Source organism: Sinohyriopsis cumingii, chromosome 5 (genome assembly GCF_028554795.1).
Source record: "Sinohyriopsis cumingii isolate HCF-2022 chromosome 5, ASM2855479v2, whole genome shotgun sequence".
NCBI lineage: Eukaryota > Metazoa > Mollusca > Bivalvia > Unionida > Unionidae > Sinohyriopsis > Sinohyriopsis cumingii.
The window spans coordinates 45,460,504-45,479,386 of NC_142965.1; the positions used below are offsets into that span (position 1 = coordinate 45,460,504).

At 36.3% G+C, this 18,883-nt stretch overlaps 1 protein-coding gene across 2 annotated transcripts in view; it reads left to right on the forward strand.

Annotated features, from left to right (window-relative positions):
- Positions 1-14,726, forward strand: part of LOC149799064 (ferry endosomal RAB5 effector complex subunit 4-like) — a 46,713-nt gene extending 31,987 nt beyond the window's left edge. For both annotated transcript variants that reach the window (XM_089958038.1, XM_089958039.1), the window contains exons 8-12: positions 1,340-1,438; positions 6,946-7,079; positions 9,369-9,474; positions 11,705-11,750; positions 14,114-14,726. In XM_089958038.1, coding sequence (XP_089814164.1) covers positions 1,340-1,438; positions 6,946-7,079; positions 9,369-9,474; positions 11,705-11,750; positions 14,114-14,210 — 482 coding nt within the window. In that variant the 3' untranslated portion in view covers positions 14,211-14,726. The remainder of the gene's footprint in view (positions 1-1,339; positions 1,439-6,945; positions 7,080-9,368; positions 9,475-11,704; positions 11,751-14,113) is intronic.
- The last annotated feature ends 4,157 nt before the right edge of the window (positions 14,727-18,883 follow it).

Below are 18,883 nucleotides of genomic sequence, written 5' to 3' on the forward strand. Positions count from 1 at the left end.
TGCATATATCTGTATAGTACACATGTGCCTGTATCTGTGTATAGTACACATGTGCCTGCATCTGTGTATAGTACATAATGTGCTTATTTCTGTGTATAGTACATATGTACCTGTATCTGTGTATAGTACACATATGCCTGTATCTGTGTATAGTACATAATGTGCTTATTTCTGCGTATAGTACATATGTACCAATGTCTGTGTATAGTACACATGACCCTGCATCTGTGTATAGTACATATGTACCTGTATCTGTGTATAGTACATAATGTGCTTATTTCTGTGTATAGTACATATGTACCCATGTCTGTGTATAGTACACATGTGCATATATCTGTGTATAGTACACATGTGCCTGCATCTGTGTATAGTACATAATGTGCTTATTTCTGTGTATAGTACATATGTACCTGTATCTGTGTATAGTACACATATGCCTGTATCTGTGTATAGTACATAATGTGCTTATTTCTGTGTATAGTACATATGTACCCATATCTGTGTATAGTACACATGTGCCTGTATCTGTGTATAGTACAAATGTGCCTGCATCTGTGTATAGTACATAATGTGCTTATTTCTGTGTATAGCACATATGTACCTGTATCTGTGTATAGTACACATATGCCTGTATCTGTGTAATGTGCTTATTTCTGTGTATAATACATATGTACCCATATCTGTGTATAGTACACATGTGCCTGCATCTGTGTATAGTACATATGTACCTGTATCTGTGTATAGTACATAATGTGCTTATTTCTGTGTATAGTACATATGTACCTGTATCTGTGTATAGTACACATATGCCTGCATCTGTGTATAGTACACATGTGTCTGTATCTGTGTATAGGACACATGTGCCTGTATCTGTGTATAGTACATATGTACCTGTATCTGTGTATAGTACACATGTGCCTGTATCTGTGTATAGTACACATGTACCTATTTCTGTGTATAGTACACATGTACTTATTTCTGTGTATAGTACACTTGTGCCTGTATCTGTGTATAGTACATATGTGCCTATTTCAATGTTTAGTACAGATGTACCTGTATCTGTGTACAGTTGTCTTTTTGTCAGTCAGTTGGATGGCATAATTCAGTCTAATACCAGTTAAGTAGCATTTGAAATTTTGTAAAATGTATGAAATATTCTAGTGCACGAGACTTTCATTTAGGATTTACATTATTCACTGACATTTATTTTGATGTCATCACCTATGCCATGCCATAATGCATTTCAAATTTGGATGATTATGACTGCAGAAAAAATATACAACAGTCATTTTAATTTGAATTTCGTTCAAACAGTCTAAATTTTATCATTTGGCTACAGGTCAGGTAATAGAGCTAAATCAGAGGAACAGCATCCTGATCAGCAGCCTAATGGAGGAAACGGGAGGAGTTGGTGTTGATGTGATCATAGATAATGGTGGTATGTATACAGAAATATGTATGATGTCTTTTCTTACTCTCTGACTATATTTGTCTCTAGCTTATACTTTGGGTCTGTCTCTCTAAGACTGCCTGGGCCACTCACATATAGGACACACATACCTGATCCACTCACATATAGGACACACATACCTTATCCACTCACATATAAGACACACATACCTGATCCACTCACATATATGACACACATACCTGATCCACTCCCATATAGACACACATACCTGATCCACTCACATATAGGACACACATACCTGATCCACTCACATATAGGACACAATACCTGATCTACTCCCATATAGACACACATACCTGATCCACTCACATATAGGACACACATACCTGATCCACTCCCATATAGACACACATATCTGATCCACTCACATATAGGACACACATACCTGATCCACTCCCATATAGACACACATACCTGATCCACTCACATATAGGACACACATACCTGATCCACTCACATATAGGACACAATACCTGATCTACTCCCATATAGACACACATACCTGATCCACTCACATATAGGACACACATACCTGATCCACTCCCATATAGACACATATCTGATCCACTCCCATATAGATACACATATCTGATCCACTCACATATAGGACACACATACCTGATCCACTCCCATATAGACACACATACCTGATCCACTCACATAAAGGACACACATGTATACCTCCTGTACCATGCATGCTCTTAAACAGTGAAACTTGACTAGAGTGCATGCCAAACAGTGTGCACTGAAACTTGACTAGAGTGCATACCAAACAGTGTGCACTGAAACTGGAACACATTCTTGTCAAGTGTATTGACTTTCATTCCATGAGATTAAAGTTTCTTTTATGTGAACTCTTACAAAGCTTTTTTTACTATGAACCACCAGAGAAAATCGTGGACTTTTAAAAGAATGTGCTTTAATATAACAGAGTTTGGGGATATTTTAAGGATAGTATTATTTTTTCTACCTTTGTCTTCGTTTATATACTTCTTAAGGAGTTTTAAAACCATTACCTTTTATTTTATATTTTTAGAATTATATGTTTACATTAATGGGAAAAATTTATCTTCACAATGGTTTTATTTTACTTTGCCTCTACCTTCTGATAAGTACTATATAGCCTGGATTGTGATGACATGCCATTAAACACTATGCATATTCTCTCGCTCTCTCTCTCTCTCACACACACACACACACACTCGCATGTTGTTTTGTTTATTTTAAGGATTCTTTTTTTGTATACCTGTTTAAGAATCTTTAGCTCCTTGCATTTATATTTTTATCTATAGTAATAAATGATTACTTTTATTCAGAGAATTTTATAACTATACCATTTTACTATTTTTAACTTAATCTTATATAGTCATAATTGTATATCCATCCATCCATTATAACCACTATTGTGATGAAGTACATTTAAAAACAGTACTATGTACAGTGTCATTTTCAAACTTAAACTTTTAAGAGACCTGCCAGTTCCACATAGTTTACCTTGTGGTTTTGTTAGTGGGTTTTTTTTTTTGGCTTGGGAATCCTGTCTTTATTGCCTCTAGGAGGATGTTGTTGTAGGGTTTAATGCCATTTTTCAGCACACAATAGGCTATACATGGTGGCCAGTATTAATGGTGGAGGAAGAACCCGGGAAATCCCCGGAAAGAACCACCAACCCTCGAGAAGCTACCCACGTACCCACATTGGCCAAATCCGAGACTCAAACCTCTAGGAGGTAAAAAGAAGCCTGATAGAAATGGATTTACAAGTACCTGCTATCAATGTACCACATATATTTGGGTAGATATGGATTTACAAGTACCTGCTATCAATGTACCACATAAATTTGGGTATAAATGGATTTACAAGTACCTGTTGTCAATGTACCACATATATTTGGGTATAAATGGATTTACAAGTACCTGCTATCAATGTACCACATAAATTTGGGTAGAAATGGATTTACAAGTACCTGCTATCAATGTACCACATAAATTTGGGTATAAATGGATTTACAAGTACCTGTTGTCAATGTACCACATAAATTTGCTTATAAGTTGGGTCCAACTGCAAACACCATATACCCTGATCTTCTATCTCACAGTGTGCTGGCAGATCAGCATCTTTGTTGTTTGTTCTGCTGATTAGTTCTAGCAAACTGCAGAGACCCAGATATGCCAGCACATTATGGGATAGCAGATATGGGTGTGTACAGTTTGCACTTGGATCATGACTTATAAGTATATACGGCATCTGTAATATCACTGTTGCATGCCAAGCCATTTCAAGCTACACTGTACCATTTTGTTACCATATCTAGTCTGCAAATGGCACAGTGATGGGTCATCACCAGGTTTTCTCTTTCTTTACTTGGTCCTAAAACAGCATGCTGCAACCTAATGTAAATTACACAACAGCAAAGTGCCATGTCGTAACTGAACTGTTGTACTGTTACTTTACTTGGTCCAGAAACAGTTACACAACAGCAAAATGCCATGTTGTAACTTTACAGTTGTACTGTTACTTTACTTGGTCCAGAAACAGTTACACAACAGCCATGTGCCATGTCATAATTGAACAGTTGTTAGTTCTGTTACTTTACTTGGTCTAGAAAAAGTACATTACCATCTCACAACCTTTCTGGTTCTAATGTTGCAAGCTGTTTCCTAACCCAGACTTTAAAAACTATTTTTTTAAAGGAAATTAAGGCTAAGTTATAACATTCACTCAATCCATTGAGCTCATTTTGTTTATTACATGTAAAAAAAACTTAAGCGTTATAGATCCACAAATTAAGGAAAAATCGACACCTAACTTTTCATTTTTTCTGACACAGGAGATTAACTATTTTCTAATAAAGGATGATGTATCTTTGACATGTAACAGTTGCTTCTAATTATTGTTGCTTGAGTGCTTTCAATTGTTTTGAACTTAACCTGAAGATGGTATTTGTATGTTTTTGTCCCTGTCTGTGTGTGCATTTGTTTTGAGCAGATATGTATGCTAAGAGTGTTGTAAGTGCACATAAATGAGCCCCTTTCATTTTCAGATATAAATTATCAGATATGTGGATTTTGTCTACAGTATGAAAAAAAACAAATCTTAGTCAAAATATCACATTCTCTACTTGATTAGTTTTTTAACCTTCAGAATTGTGAAATGTGATTCTGTATAATTATGGTGGTAATCAAACAAATGAAATTCACAAACATTTTGCATCACATTCTATTTATATATTTGTTATAAATTTCAATATAAATTTTTCCTTCTATGTTGCTGACATTTACACTGTTTTGATTGTTCTCTCCTGATTCTGTATAAATATGTGATTTCGATGGAGCAATTTACCATGAAAGAATTTCTTATACATGTTTTTTGTTTAATTATTATCCCTCTTAGTAACTATACTTTTGTAAAACTTTAGTACACTGTATGAAAATGTATACATTTCAACCTTTATGATGGTGATATATGCTGGTGAGATCACCAGAAGAGGAAGGGAGACCATTCATTTCTTTTTTTAAGTACCTGGACAAGCCAGTATGTGATAATTACATTTCTGGTGATATGTTGATATCAGATCAGCAAAACCTTTAAAAAATGGCAAAACTAAAAAAGGATTAATTATAATAGTGTTGACCAGGTTGAAGGTAGGATTTTCCCTTTTAATCTTTCTTTGTTTGTTTCTTTTGTTCTTTATTTCATTCTTTCTTCAAACACACTGTCAGATCATAATACATTAAGAGAACATCCATTACCAGGCAAATGTTCATCACATTTTTTGGCTTATTTTCCAACAGAAGTACATTGTCTGGTAGTGCTTAGACACTTAAAATCCTGTCATTGTCATTTACATTGTCTGGTAGTGCTTAGAAGCTTGAAATCCTGTCATTGATAGTTACATTGTCTGGTAGTGCTTAGAAGCTTGAAATCCTGTCATTGTCAATTACATTGTCTGTTAGTGCTTAGAAGCTTGAAATCCTGTCATTGTCAATTACATTGTCTGGTAGTGCTTAGAAGCTTAAAATCATGTCATTGATAGTTACATTGTCTGGTGGTGCTTAGAAGCTTAAAATCCTGTCATTGATAGTTACATTGTCTGGTAGTGCTTTGAAGCTTAAAATCCTGTCATTGTCAATTACATTGTCTGGTAGTGCTTTGAAGCTTAAAATCCTGTCATTGATAGTTACATTGTCTGGTAGTGCTTAGAAGCTTAAAATCCTGTCATTGTCAATTACATTGTCTGGTAGTGCTTAGAAGCTTAAAATCCTGTCATTGTCAATTACATTGTCTGGTAGTGCTTAGAAGCTTAAAATCCTGTCATTGTCAATTACATTGTCTGGTAGTGCTTAGAAGCTTAAAATCCTGTCATTGTCAATTACATTGTCTGGTAGTGCTTAGAAGCTTGAAATCCTGTCATTGATAGTTACATTGTCTGGTAGTGCTTAGAAGCTTAAAATCATGTCATTGTCATTTACATTGTCTGGTAGTGCTTAGAAGCTTGAAATCCTGTCATTGATAGGTACATTGTCTGGTAGTGCTTAGAAGCTTAAAATCCTGTCATTGATAGTTACATTGTCTGTTAGTGCTTAGAAGCTTAAAATCCTGTCATTGTCAATTACATTGTCTGGTAGCGTTTAGAAGCTTAAAATCCTGTCATTGTCATTTACATTGTCTGGTAGTGCTTAGAAGCTTGAAATCCTGTCATTGATAGTTACATTGTCTGTTAGTGCTTAGAAGCTTAAAATCCTGTCATTGATAGTTACATTGTCTGTTAGTGCTTAGAAGCTTAAAATCATGTCATTGTCATTTACATTGTCTGGTAGTGCTTAGAAGCTTAAAATCCTGTGATTGATAGTTATATTGTCTGCTAGTGCTTAGAAGCTTAAAATCCTGTCATTGTCAATTACATTGTCTGGTAGTGCTTAGAAGCTTAAAATTCCGTCATTGATAGTTACATTGTCTGTTAGTGCTTAGAAGCTTGAAATCCTGTCATTGTCAATTACATTGTCTGTTAGTGCTTAGAAGCTTGAAATCCTGTCATTGATAGTTACATTGTCTGGTAGTGCTTAGAAGAATCCAATAAAAATATGTTTCTTTGCAAATACTTACAAAAACATAAAACACCCTTCCAGCCTCCCTGTAATTACGTCGACATAGAGTATGCCTTACACTCCAGCAGTAACTGAGGTATTCACTGGATTTGGCACCAATCCCTGTACCAGGGGGAGATCTCTTCCCGGCCACAAGCTAGGTGGGCAGATCACTTTTAGCTGAAAGTGTTATCTGGGAGGGCTGGATTTGTGAGGTAGCATTAGTTCTCCTAAGGGATTATGATTGGGTAATTATTCTCAAAGAAAAAAAATTGGTCTCTTATTTTAGCATCTCATACTATTTTGATTAGGAATTTTTGTCATATGTAGATCTGACACAAATTTGTATATACCAAGAGTAAACAATCTTTGCCTGCATTTTTTTAGTGAGAATGTTTATCAATGAAGAAGATGTAAAGCTAATGTCCGAGAGGTACCCAAGGCCTGTCCCACACAAAAATGACATCATTTCCTGTTTGGGAATTGGTGGTAAATGGATCACGTCACAGATGGACCTTCAGGTAAAACAAATACATGAAGATAATGGTCAATACATCATTATTGAAATCTTTCATCTCATGTATGTTAGCGATTGAGGGCATGCATAGCCTTTGTTCTAACCACTTCTTTAATCATCCATGGCACTAGTGTTTTAAACATGAAACTTTGACAAATATTCTTATGATGAATACTGCCGACTTGCATGTTACATTGTTGTGATCATGAAAACTGCTGACTAGTATTACATGGTTATGGTCATGAATCCTGCTGACTTGAATATTACAGGGTTAAGATATATGACTACTGCAGATTTGTATATTACATGGTTGTGATCATGAAAACGGCTGACTTGTATTACAGGGTTAAAATCATGACTCGTATATTACATTGTTGTGATCATGAAAACGGCAGGATTAAAATCATGACTTGTATATTACATTGTTGTGATCATGAAAACTGCTGACATATATCATTTGGTCATACATTTGACAGAACCAGGATTTCAACATTTTGATCAGTAGATTGACTTCTAAACCAGTATATTTTTATCAGTGTAGATTTTATGCTCTTCAAGGGCAATAACAAGTGCATTTTTGCCAATATGTATTCTTTTCATTGCCAATATGTATTCTCATCATTGCCAGTATGTATTCTCATCATTGCCAATATGTATTCTCATCATTGCCAATATGTATTCTCATCATTGCCAGTATGTATTCTCATCATTGCCAATATGTATTCTCATCCTTGCCAGTATGTATTCTCATCATTGCCAATATGTATTCTCATCATTGCCAATATGTGTTCTCACCATTGTTTAATAAAGCCACAAGTTTTGAACATAATTCAGATTCAGATTCTGATAGTAATGTAGCAGTGATAAATATTTACTACTAGTCACTATATTGTCAATTAATGAAAAATGAAGAGTTGTTTATCTTACAAGTTCACTGCAAAGATTTTTTATAGCATGTTTAGTTTCCTTCACAACATCACTGTCGGTGACCTCTGATAATGAAGATTCATACTTAACAGGCAGTCAGTAATTTTCTGGTCCATATTTTACCCCAAAGTCACTTTGTAGTTTGCAAAGAATGGAGAATGTCCACTCCTTATAAGTGTCATAATTGTTAAATGACAGGACAATCATGCTCAGCACACAGAGAATTTCTAGCTTCATTTTCCTGTTGCTGGCTTTGTAAGGTTTTTGACTGCTTTCTAATATTCCTCTACATTATTTTCACCCTGAAAAAAGTTCCTGACTTGCACTTAAGAGGTATTCTTGAGTGTCATTCTCTTAATAGTTTTGTCCAAATATATGCCAGCAGGTTTCATCCCTGTAAATAAAAAAATTAAATAAATATTGATTTAGACTTGAAATAAACAATGGAAAAATGCATTGTGAATTTGTGCTTACCTCTTGAACTGTTCAATAAAAAAAACTAAATGTGACAATAAAATCAAAATAGTTACTTGAGTGTGTTTGCTGAAATCAGTTTTTATCACTGGTCTCCATGTTATCTCCACCACAAAGGTCTGCTGATTTTCCTCAAAGGATCACAAGACATGACCACCTTTTATTCCTTTATTACATGTTTACACCTCCAAAAACATCCCACATTTGACCTTAAATTCCTCAAATTCCAGCAATAAGGTAGTCAATTAACAGCTTGTGTACACATGTTAACTGTTATTTAACAATATTGTAATCCTGTTTTCTCTATCATGCATCATTGCACTGTTTGATGTACTAGTGCTTTCTCTAATGTGTTGATAGAACACAATATATATAACACTATATATATATATATATATATATATATATATATATATATATATATATATATATATATATATATATCTTTTAATTTCAAAAGCATTAGATTTTTACCATAAAATTGGTATGTGAGGTAGAGAGCCTTTTAAGTAGTATTTTTGACCTACCACTGGTATAATCACGTGTGCATGGTCATGAAGATGAATACTGATGATACGTATAGTGCATGTTTATGATCTTGAATGCTAGTAAATTAGCTACATTTACTTCTGTCATTACTATCTAATCAGTTTCACTTCATTCAATTCTTTCCAGAGGAAAACCATTTTCAGATTGGTTTTAGATATAAAATACACTTTGGAGCTAATATTTGTGGATATTGTCAGAAATTCTTTGAAGGCTTTGTATTATGCCCTTTTTATGGATGGTTTTGCATGCAATTTTCTGATTCACACCTTAATTTTTTTTGCTATGTGGTAAACTTTAATTGTGCCTTGATAATATGACATTACAGTATGTCTTAACGTTATAGCTTGACCCACCCGATTCACAGCAGCTGTACCTAAGAGGAGCCAGTGTCAGTTTTCTCTTCGAACAGGCATGGATACTTTCTTATGCTCAGCAAGGACGATACCAGCGTATCCTTTTCATAGTCAAAGAATTGTTTTATGGGTCCTTAGAGGCCATAGATTGACTCCAATCCAAATTTTAATTTGCTCCAATCCCTGTATAAAATATTTAAAAATCATTCAGAATTCAAGGTAAGACTAACTTATTCCTGAAAATTTGTTTCCAGTTGATAAAAAATATTTCCCCAGATGATTGGCCAAATCACTATTTGAGTTTACTTCCTTACCAAAAAAATACAAAAAAACCCTATGTATTGGAGAGTCCCACCAAGCATACTTACTCATTTAGAGCTGTATTATCAAATCATTGGTATTTTGACATGGGGCATGAAGGCAATGAGCAAATTACTGACTAAATCATAAACAGTGCTCAGCTTCACCTATTGTAAATGACAAAATACTAGAGTACAATTTTAGTAATTTAGCATATGAACTAACAATCACTATGATTTATTCATGCTAATATTATGTGAAGAGATACATACATACATACATACACACACACACACATACATACATATTCTTTAAATGCGTTACCCAATCATAATACTTTTGAAGAACTACTACTACGTCGAAAATCCAGCCCTCCCAGATGCTACTTTTTATATAAACGGACCTAAAAGTTGTCTACCAACATATGCGGCAGTCAGGCATAGTATAAGACTTGACAGCAAAGTCTAAGAATACATCAGTTACTACTGGAGTGGAAGGCACACTATCGATGTAACTGTGGGGAGGCCAAGAGGATGTATCTGTATTATGATTGGGTAAATATTCCTATATATATAGTAGGTTTGTTATTGTGGTTGGATATGAGTAGTCACCATCATGCTACTAATGGGGTAAAATGAGTCTATTTCTCATTCGTTCTTTAAGGAACACTGCGACTGATATTTTGCCTATAACTTTATATTTGCACTTTCACTGTCAGAAGAGATTTCTTTATTTCACAGTTTCATATTCTCCTTGTAGTACAATAAACTGATAAAGTGACCACACTTTATCTTGTGTCAGCATGGCATATGAGTGGAGTTCACATTTTTTTGGATAGAATAAAACAATTACCACAAACAAATTAGATTTTTACGTATTGGTTATTTGCTGAATCTTCAAGTCGTTAACTTTGGTTCAGTTTTGAAAGTACTGGTCTCATGGACAAGTATTCTTTTTTGAAAGCCTTGTTAGGATCCAAACTAACTTGTACAGTGGATTTTTGTTTCTTCAAAAAGTGGGAAGGAACAAAAACTAAAACCAGTTTTGCAGAAAGTACAGTCTGGAGCTTTATGTTTAATAGGGAGCCATCGTGTCCAGAGGACGACTACCTTGGAAACTCTACATGCCTGTAGACAAATTTGCTTGAAATTGTTGAGTTAACAACCTAAATATTGACACTAAGCATAAAGAGACATTAAATGCTTTCTCAGGTTTGGTCTGTTCAGATTTCTGTTTCACTTCATGACAGATAAAAGTGTTTTCACGGGTTTGATCTATTAGATTTCTGTTTCACTTCATGACAAATAAAAGTGCTTACTCAAGTTTTATCAATTTAGATTTCTGTTTCACTTTATGACAGATAAAAGTGCTTACTCGAGTTTGATCTATTCAGATTTCTGTTTCACTTCATGACAGATAATGCTAATGTTTTTCAAGTTTGACAATTTGAATATTTTGTACATTTAGTCATAAGATAACTTGAGTGTATGGTATTGACCTGTTCTTCTCAAAAACTGCTCAGCAGAATTTGGACTAATCTGAATTTGATTTGGATTCTATATAGAAATCTCGGAAGAATATCAAGATGACTGGAATTTGTTCGAAACTCTCACGGATCACTTTCTCCTAAGAACCATTTCTCATATTTTGTATCATGTAAAATTTTCATTTCCCTCATTGTGTTGAATTTGTTATGTTTTCCCTCCCTTAACATAGACATTTCTTACAATGTTGAAATTGACCCATGCCATGAATGAGTGTGTAAGAGGGGTTGCATTATATTGTAAATTCTTTGAATACATTTTTCCAAGAGAATACAACATATAAGATCAAAAGTGCATTGTTGTGATAAGCTGACATGATAATTCAAATCATAACTTATTATAATGAAATTTTATGAAAATTCAAATCTGAAAAATCCCAAATCGGAAGGATAATGATGCATTTGATGTTGTTAGAAAATCTGGAAGGTACTTGCAGTAAGCATTGCTCACCTCTGTTATTGTTCCTTAACATCTGTCATCAGACATACTGCTAGATGCCATAGACAAAATGGACAGGGGCATTATCAAGTAAGTTGAAGGTTGATATTTTGCATATTGAAAGAGATTAAAAAAGCAGAAGCACACATTACTAAATTCATAACATGATAAAACTGGGAGGTGGGGGGAATCTTAATAAATTTATAACATGATAAGTCCAGGGGACCATCCTAATAAATTTATAATATGATAAACCAGAGGGCCATCCTAATAAATTTATAATATGATAAGACCAGGGAGCCATCCTATTACATACATTTTCAACGTGACGAAACCAGGGGACCATCCTAATACATTTATAACATGACAAGACCAGGGAGCCATACTAAACAATTTATAACATGATAAAACCAGGAGACCATCCAGTGTTCAAAGAAAATTTTGTTTTAGACACAGGCCCAGGGCTTCTGACTTAAAATAATCACAAGCCCTGACCGAAATTACACAAGCCTGGACTCGAATTTCCATATGCCGAAATATCCTCTTTTTTTAATATTTGTCACATGATGCTGCAATTGCTACAGTTCAAATATAAATTCAGCAGGGGGTTTGAAGGTAATGCAAGTGCCATTAGTGTTCATCACTACACTCACTAGATACTGGATGGTCCTGGTCTTAAAACCTCTCTGCTGGATTTTCTAAGCAAATCCAGGTCAGAACCAAGTTGACATATGTCATTATGTTGTTGGCACTATCCACAAAGAATTAATTGCCTTTCCCCCACCTTGCTGGGGTGCTTCACAAAGTCAACCAGTTCTTAAATTTATTTTTGTTGGGCTTTGCTGATTCTATTGATAGCTAATTGCTTCCTAAATCAGCTTCAGACAGGAATCACACTTAACGACAAATACTATTCTGACAATTTAAATGATCATGCTTTGCTGATGCACTACCAAAGAGATTCTATACAGAAGTGCTGATGCACTCCCATAGAGACTCTAGATAGAACTGCTGATGCACTACCAGAGATTATATATAGAAGTGCATCAGCACTCCCATAGAGACTCTAGACAGAAGTGCATCAGCACTCCCATAGAGTCTCTAGATAGAAGTGCTGATGCACTCCCATAGAGATTCTATACAGAAGTGCTGATGCACTCCCATAAAGACTCTAGATAGAAGTGCTGATGCACTCCCACCCATAAAGATTCTAGACAGAAGTGCTAATGCACTCCCATAGAGATTCTAGACAGAAGTGCTTATGCACTCCCATAGAGATTTTAGACAGAAGTGCTGATGCACTCCCATAGAGACTCTAGACAGAAGTGCCTGATGGACTCCCATAAAGATTCTAGACAGAAGTGCTGATGCACTCCCATAGAGACTCTAGACAGAAGTGCTGGTGCACTTCCATAGAGACTCTAGATAGAAGTGCTGATGCACTCCCATAGAGATTCTAGACAGAAGTGCTGATGCACTCCCATAGAGGTTCTAGACAGAAGTGCTTATGCACTCCCATAGAGACTCTAGACAGAAGTGCCTGATGGACTCCCATAGAGACTCTAGACAGAAGTGCTGATGCACTCCCATGGAGATTTTAGACAGAAGTGCTGATGCACTCCCATAGAGACTCTAGACAGAAGTGCCTGATGGACTCCCATAGAGACTCTAGACAGAAGTGCTGGTGCACTTCCATAGAGACTCTAGACAGAAGTGCTGGTGCACTTCCATAGAGACTCTAGATAGAAGTGCTGATGCACTCCCATAGAGATTCTAGACAGAAGTGCTTATGCACTCCCATAGAGACTCTAGACAGAAGTGCTGGTGCACTTCCATAGAGACTCTAGACAGAAGTGCCTGATGGACTCCCATAAAGATTCTAGACAGAAGTGCTGATGCACTCCCATAGAGACTCTAAACTGAAGTGCTGGTGTACTCCTACAGAAACTCTAGACAGAAGTGCTGATGCTCTTCCATAGAGACTCAAGACAGAAGTGCTGATGCACACCCATAGAGACTTGGGGTATATTTGGAATTTAGTAGGGTCACCTTCACTTCCAGTTAAATTAGGACTGGACAAAAAAGCTGCCTGAAGGAAAATGGAAGCGTTCCCTCCCATCTGCTGGGGTCAAGCTTTTTGTCAAGTGTGCCTTTTATTTAAAAAAAATAAAAACTTCAACATCAGATGAATCTATGGACATGCACACAGATGCCAAAGTGATTGTTAAATTTTGCTTCTACCAGTGCAGGCACAACTAATATGTGAAAGGTAGATGAATATTTAATTAAGAAGTTCTAGTTTCTCTTATACATACAAAGTTTTAAAACTTAATGCTTATTTTGTAGTCTTTTGCCATGTAATGCAGACTCCAAAATCTGTAGGATAGATATATTGGCTTGTTTATCTGCAATTACTTCTGAATGTACATTCTATATGTTTTGGTATTTTTCAGGTGTAAGATTGCCAAAACTGTATCCCTTGATGAGTCAGTTGAGGCATTAAAACAGTTACAGGACAAGCCAGTGGGAAAGGTTGTCATGGTCAGGTGACCAATACTGAAATACAAGATTAATGAACAACGTATTAATGTACTTGAGCTGTACACCATATTTATTGTTCAAAAGAAAAAATACACTTTGAGCTTATTTTGTCTAGGCATCAGTGACTGTGGTGTTGAAAAATGACATTGTTGTCCATGATAAAATTCATGCATTCAGGAATTAGTTTTATTGTTTGATTCGAAGGGTGATTGTTTGTGGTTTCCTTTAATTCATGGCTTGTGGCAACCACAAAATCCAGAGAAATTGGCAGTCTGTGAAAAATAATGAATTCAATTATAGATGCCATATTTTACCTTGAAATGGAGAAAATACCATAAAGCAGTGAGTATTCAAAATCATCTCACCCTTCTGTTTGTGGTTGTTACTATGGATATAATAAAGAGACAGAAAATGCAGATGCTGTATTGTTTCATGAATTCATAAAACAGTGACATGCAGTATAAATGCTTTCATGTAATAAACTTACATATTTGTGCAATAAAGACAGTTTTTTAAAATTCAGAACTGGTGTTTTTTTTATTGTCATTTGAATACTTTCTGTGATGATATTAGGTATGTATTCTTAATTAAAGGAAGATAAATATTGAAGCATTAAATATATTGGGTGTTTTCCCCATAATTTCCATTTAAAACATCTGTTAATGATAGTGTTTGAAACAATAAATTGACAAGAAGGAACAAACCAAACTGAATATATTATTCTCTGTCGATTTCTGGAGTTTGAGGTCCTTTGCAGATCATTGCACCTGATCATGAACTTTTGATGATAGTATTTGAAACAATAATTTGACAAGAAGGAACAAAGCAAATGGAAGATACAATTTTGTAGATTTTTAGAGTTTGAGGTCCTATGCAGATCATTCCACTTGATCAAGGGCTTTCTTCGTACTGCAGTAGAGAAATTTCCAGAAAGTGTAGGCATCAAGTTTAATGATTGTTCAGCTAAGATTGTCAGGGAAAATTATGTTATAATGTTGTATTTGCTTTTAGCTCACCTGGTTCTAAAGCCAGGTGATCTTACAGAGAAATATCCCTTTTCAGCAACGTGGGTAAAGTCTTCACACACATCATCCTGAACATAATTGCAGAATCTTGCTGACAGAGTGTATCCAGAGTCGCAGTGCAGGTTCCGCGCACAGAGGTCCACCATCGACATGATCTTCTCCATCAGGCAACTACAGGAGAAATGCAGAGAACACCACAGACCCCTCTTCCATGGCGTTCAGTCTGGTCAGCAGAGATGGGAACTTCACAATCCTGGCAAAGATTGGATGCCCTCCAAAGCTGCTAAGCATAATCCAGTCCTTCCACAATGACGTGAAAGGCACAGTGCCATATGATGGTTCAATGTCCAACCCCTTTAACATCCACAGTGCAGTTAAACTATGCTGCTCTAGCCACTCACACAGAAGCTGAGCTACAGTGCCTGATGGACTGCTTTGCTAAAGCATGCGATGAGTTCGGGTTGACCATCAGTATTAAGAAAACCAACGTGATGGGGCACATTGCAGTAGGATGGCTCAATGTCCAACCCCTTCAGCATCTGCAGTGGAGTGAAACAGGGCTGCATCTTGCCCCTATGGTCTTTGGCATCTTCTTCGCTGTCCTGCTCAAGCACACCTTTGGGACTTCCACAGAAGAGATCTACCTGCACATGGCAAACTGTTCAACCTGGCACGACTGAAGGCAAAGAGCAAAGTGCAAAAAGGAACCATCAGGGTCATGCTCTTCGCAGACAATACTGCTCCAGCCACTCACACAAGCTGAGCTACAGCGCCTGATGGACCGCTTTGCTAAAGCATGCGAAGAGTTTGGGTTGACCATCAGCCTAAAGAAAACTAACATGATGGTTCAGGATGCAAAGCCCCCCAAGTATCATCATCAACAACTATGAATTTGAGGTAGTCAGTCAGTTCACGTACCTCAGCTCTACTGTCACCAACTTCCTCTCACTTGATGCTGAGCTCAACAAGTGGATTGGAAAGACATCAACAACTCTCTCCAGGTTGTCGCAGAGAGTGTGGAACAACAGCATGCTGACCCTGAACACTAAGATCTTCGTATACCATGCATGCATGCTGAGCACTGTCCTGTACGCCAGTGAAACCTGGACTCTGTACACCTCACAAGTGAAAAGACTGAGTGCCTTTCACATGGGACGCCTCTAACGCATACTCAAGATCACCTGGAGCGATCCAGTAACAAACAACGAGGTGCCTGAACGTGCCAAGTTTCCCAGCATGGTCAAACTCCTCTGCCAACATTGTATCAGCTGGCTGGGTCATGTACGTCTTATGGATGATAGACAGATCCCCAAAGACCTTCTTTATTCAAAACTTGCCTCTGGCAAAAGGTCGATTGTATGGCCACATCTCCGCTTCAAGGATGTCTGCAAGCATGACATGAGAGTTCTTGACATCGACGTCAACACCTTGGAAGAGCTTGCTCAAGACAGGTCCAGCTAGCGACATGCTCTAGCAATCTCAGAGGAAGAAGAAACAGCTCCAACCCAAACCACTAGACTCAACCTTCAAGTTCAGCAAGGACTGCCACTCCTGTGTTGGGCTCCATAGCTACAGCAGATGCTGCAAAACCACCAACCAGGGCAGCTCTCAAGACTAACTAATGCCAACCAATGTGTGTGCGGGTGTGTGTGTGTATATATATACCCTATAATAATAATACCAGTAAAATACTAATAATGGAAGTCAGTTTTGTCTGGTATTTATTGAAGAAATTAGTCGAACATCCATTCAGAAGTCACTGCTTTACATAGGTCAGTTTGGCCTTTTCCCATGTGTGGCTGTGCTATTGACAGGTTTGACTATTCTGTGAACGGATCTTTTTTCATAGCTATCAATTTGTGACTGAAAATCTGCACTAGTGTTCATTAGTACCCAAGGGTGTGATGGGGAGCCTACTGTTTACACAGAATGATTATTACAACTTGGGTCACTACATTCAGTGTACAGCAACCAAAGTAAACTGATGCTACAGATTCTACAGATTCAAGGTTAATTCAGAACTATATATTTAAACCTAGAATGAAACGATGAATGAAATTTAAAACTAACGAAACTTTGCCCAAATAATTAAATCATGTATAGAGTTTAAGACAGTCCTGTGAAACAAGTATATTCGAACTTCTACTTTTCAGAAATTTGTAGATTTAAATTTCAAAGGTAAAAAAAGCAAGCATTTACAACTGGCAATGTGAGTGTACTCACAGGTCATGCTACTGAGCTCACCGTCTGAATCCGTGAACTAGAAGAGACCCTAGTACACACATCCACCATCAGTAACATTAATGTAGGGAGGGGGCACTCAATCTAAGAAGTACAAACACTGGACATACCAATGAAAGTTTTATTTCAAACATAAATAAATGGTTTCATTTGCATTACAATTTTGAGGAAATGGAAAAGCTAATAAAAATATTTAACAAATAAATTATATTGTGACAGATCAATAATAAGCTGGCTAAAATGTTCATATACAGTTTGTTTCACACACATTCTGTGCATATGCAAATTCATGTACAAAATAGAACATTCAAAAGTCATTTTCAAGGTGTTAAGTATTGCAGTCTTTTCTCTTAGCTAATTAGCACAGAATTTCCTCCTGGTAAATCTAATACATAAAAATGGCACATTTCGGGATGGGGAGATCAATCAAACATGTTTTGTTTTAAATGAGTATTTTGCTTCGATTTGAATTGAACTGCTGTGTAAAATGGTGAATTTTATCTGAATGTCATGTCTGTGAAATTAAAATGCCAATGAAATAATTTCCTAATATATAATGATGTGCTTTTCGTGTGTTATGGCACGTTAACTCCTTTATGGTCATATTGTGGCAAGAAGAGTAAATGCCTTGCCCAAAAACAAACCATGGTAGCTGACTCAAGCTGATCCAATGGTGGGAACTGAATCAACACACCTATGAGTCAAATGCCTTTGCCACAGTGCCACTGCAGCTCTCAAAGCAAATAATTCTCCCTTCAGGTCGAATATGAGAGCTAGTGAATTTGACAGTGTGCTTACCGAAGGCCACTAAACTTTTGTTTCTAAAAAAAACTTCTTGACACAAATTATATAGGGTGTGACTTGTCTCTAACTCAGACTGTAACCTAGAAAGCTACCAGGAAAAAAACCTGTGACCCAACATAAATTATTGACACAGGGAAGTCATTTTATTCAGCTCCCTCCATTGGATCCGCTCAAATCGGCTACCATTGTTTGTTCTTGGGCACAGCGTTTATTCTACTTGCCACAATATGGTTATTGCATTCTCTTCTTGTGATTAATTAATAAATACTATCCTGAAATAATTTTGTGAAATATTATTATAGTAAGAAATATAGTTATGATTTAAAGAAACAAAATTTTAAAAAATTGACAGAGCAAGTCAATATATGAATTACTCAACTGGGCTAATGTCATTAAATACATGGAAGCCAGAAACAAGCATTCTGGTAGCCCCTGGGAGCTATGCACACTATTTGTTACAACCTACTTACAATCCTGGTTGTGAATACACTGTACATTATAAAAACTGATGAAAATATCTTACTATGACAAACATGAACCCCGCCTATTGGCAAATGTTCTAAATATGATCAGACTTGGTATACATTCAAAACCTTCTGCTTCAACTTCAAT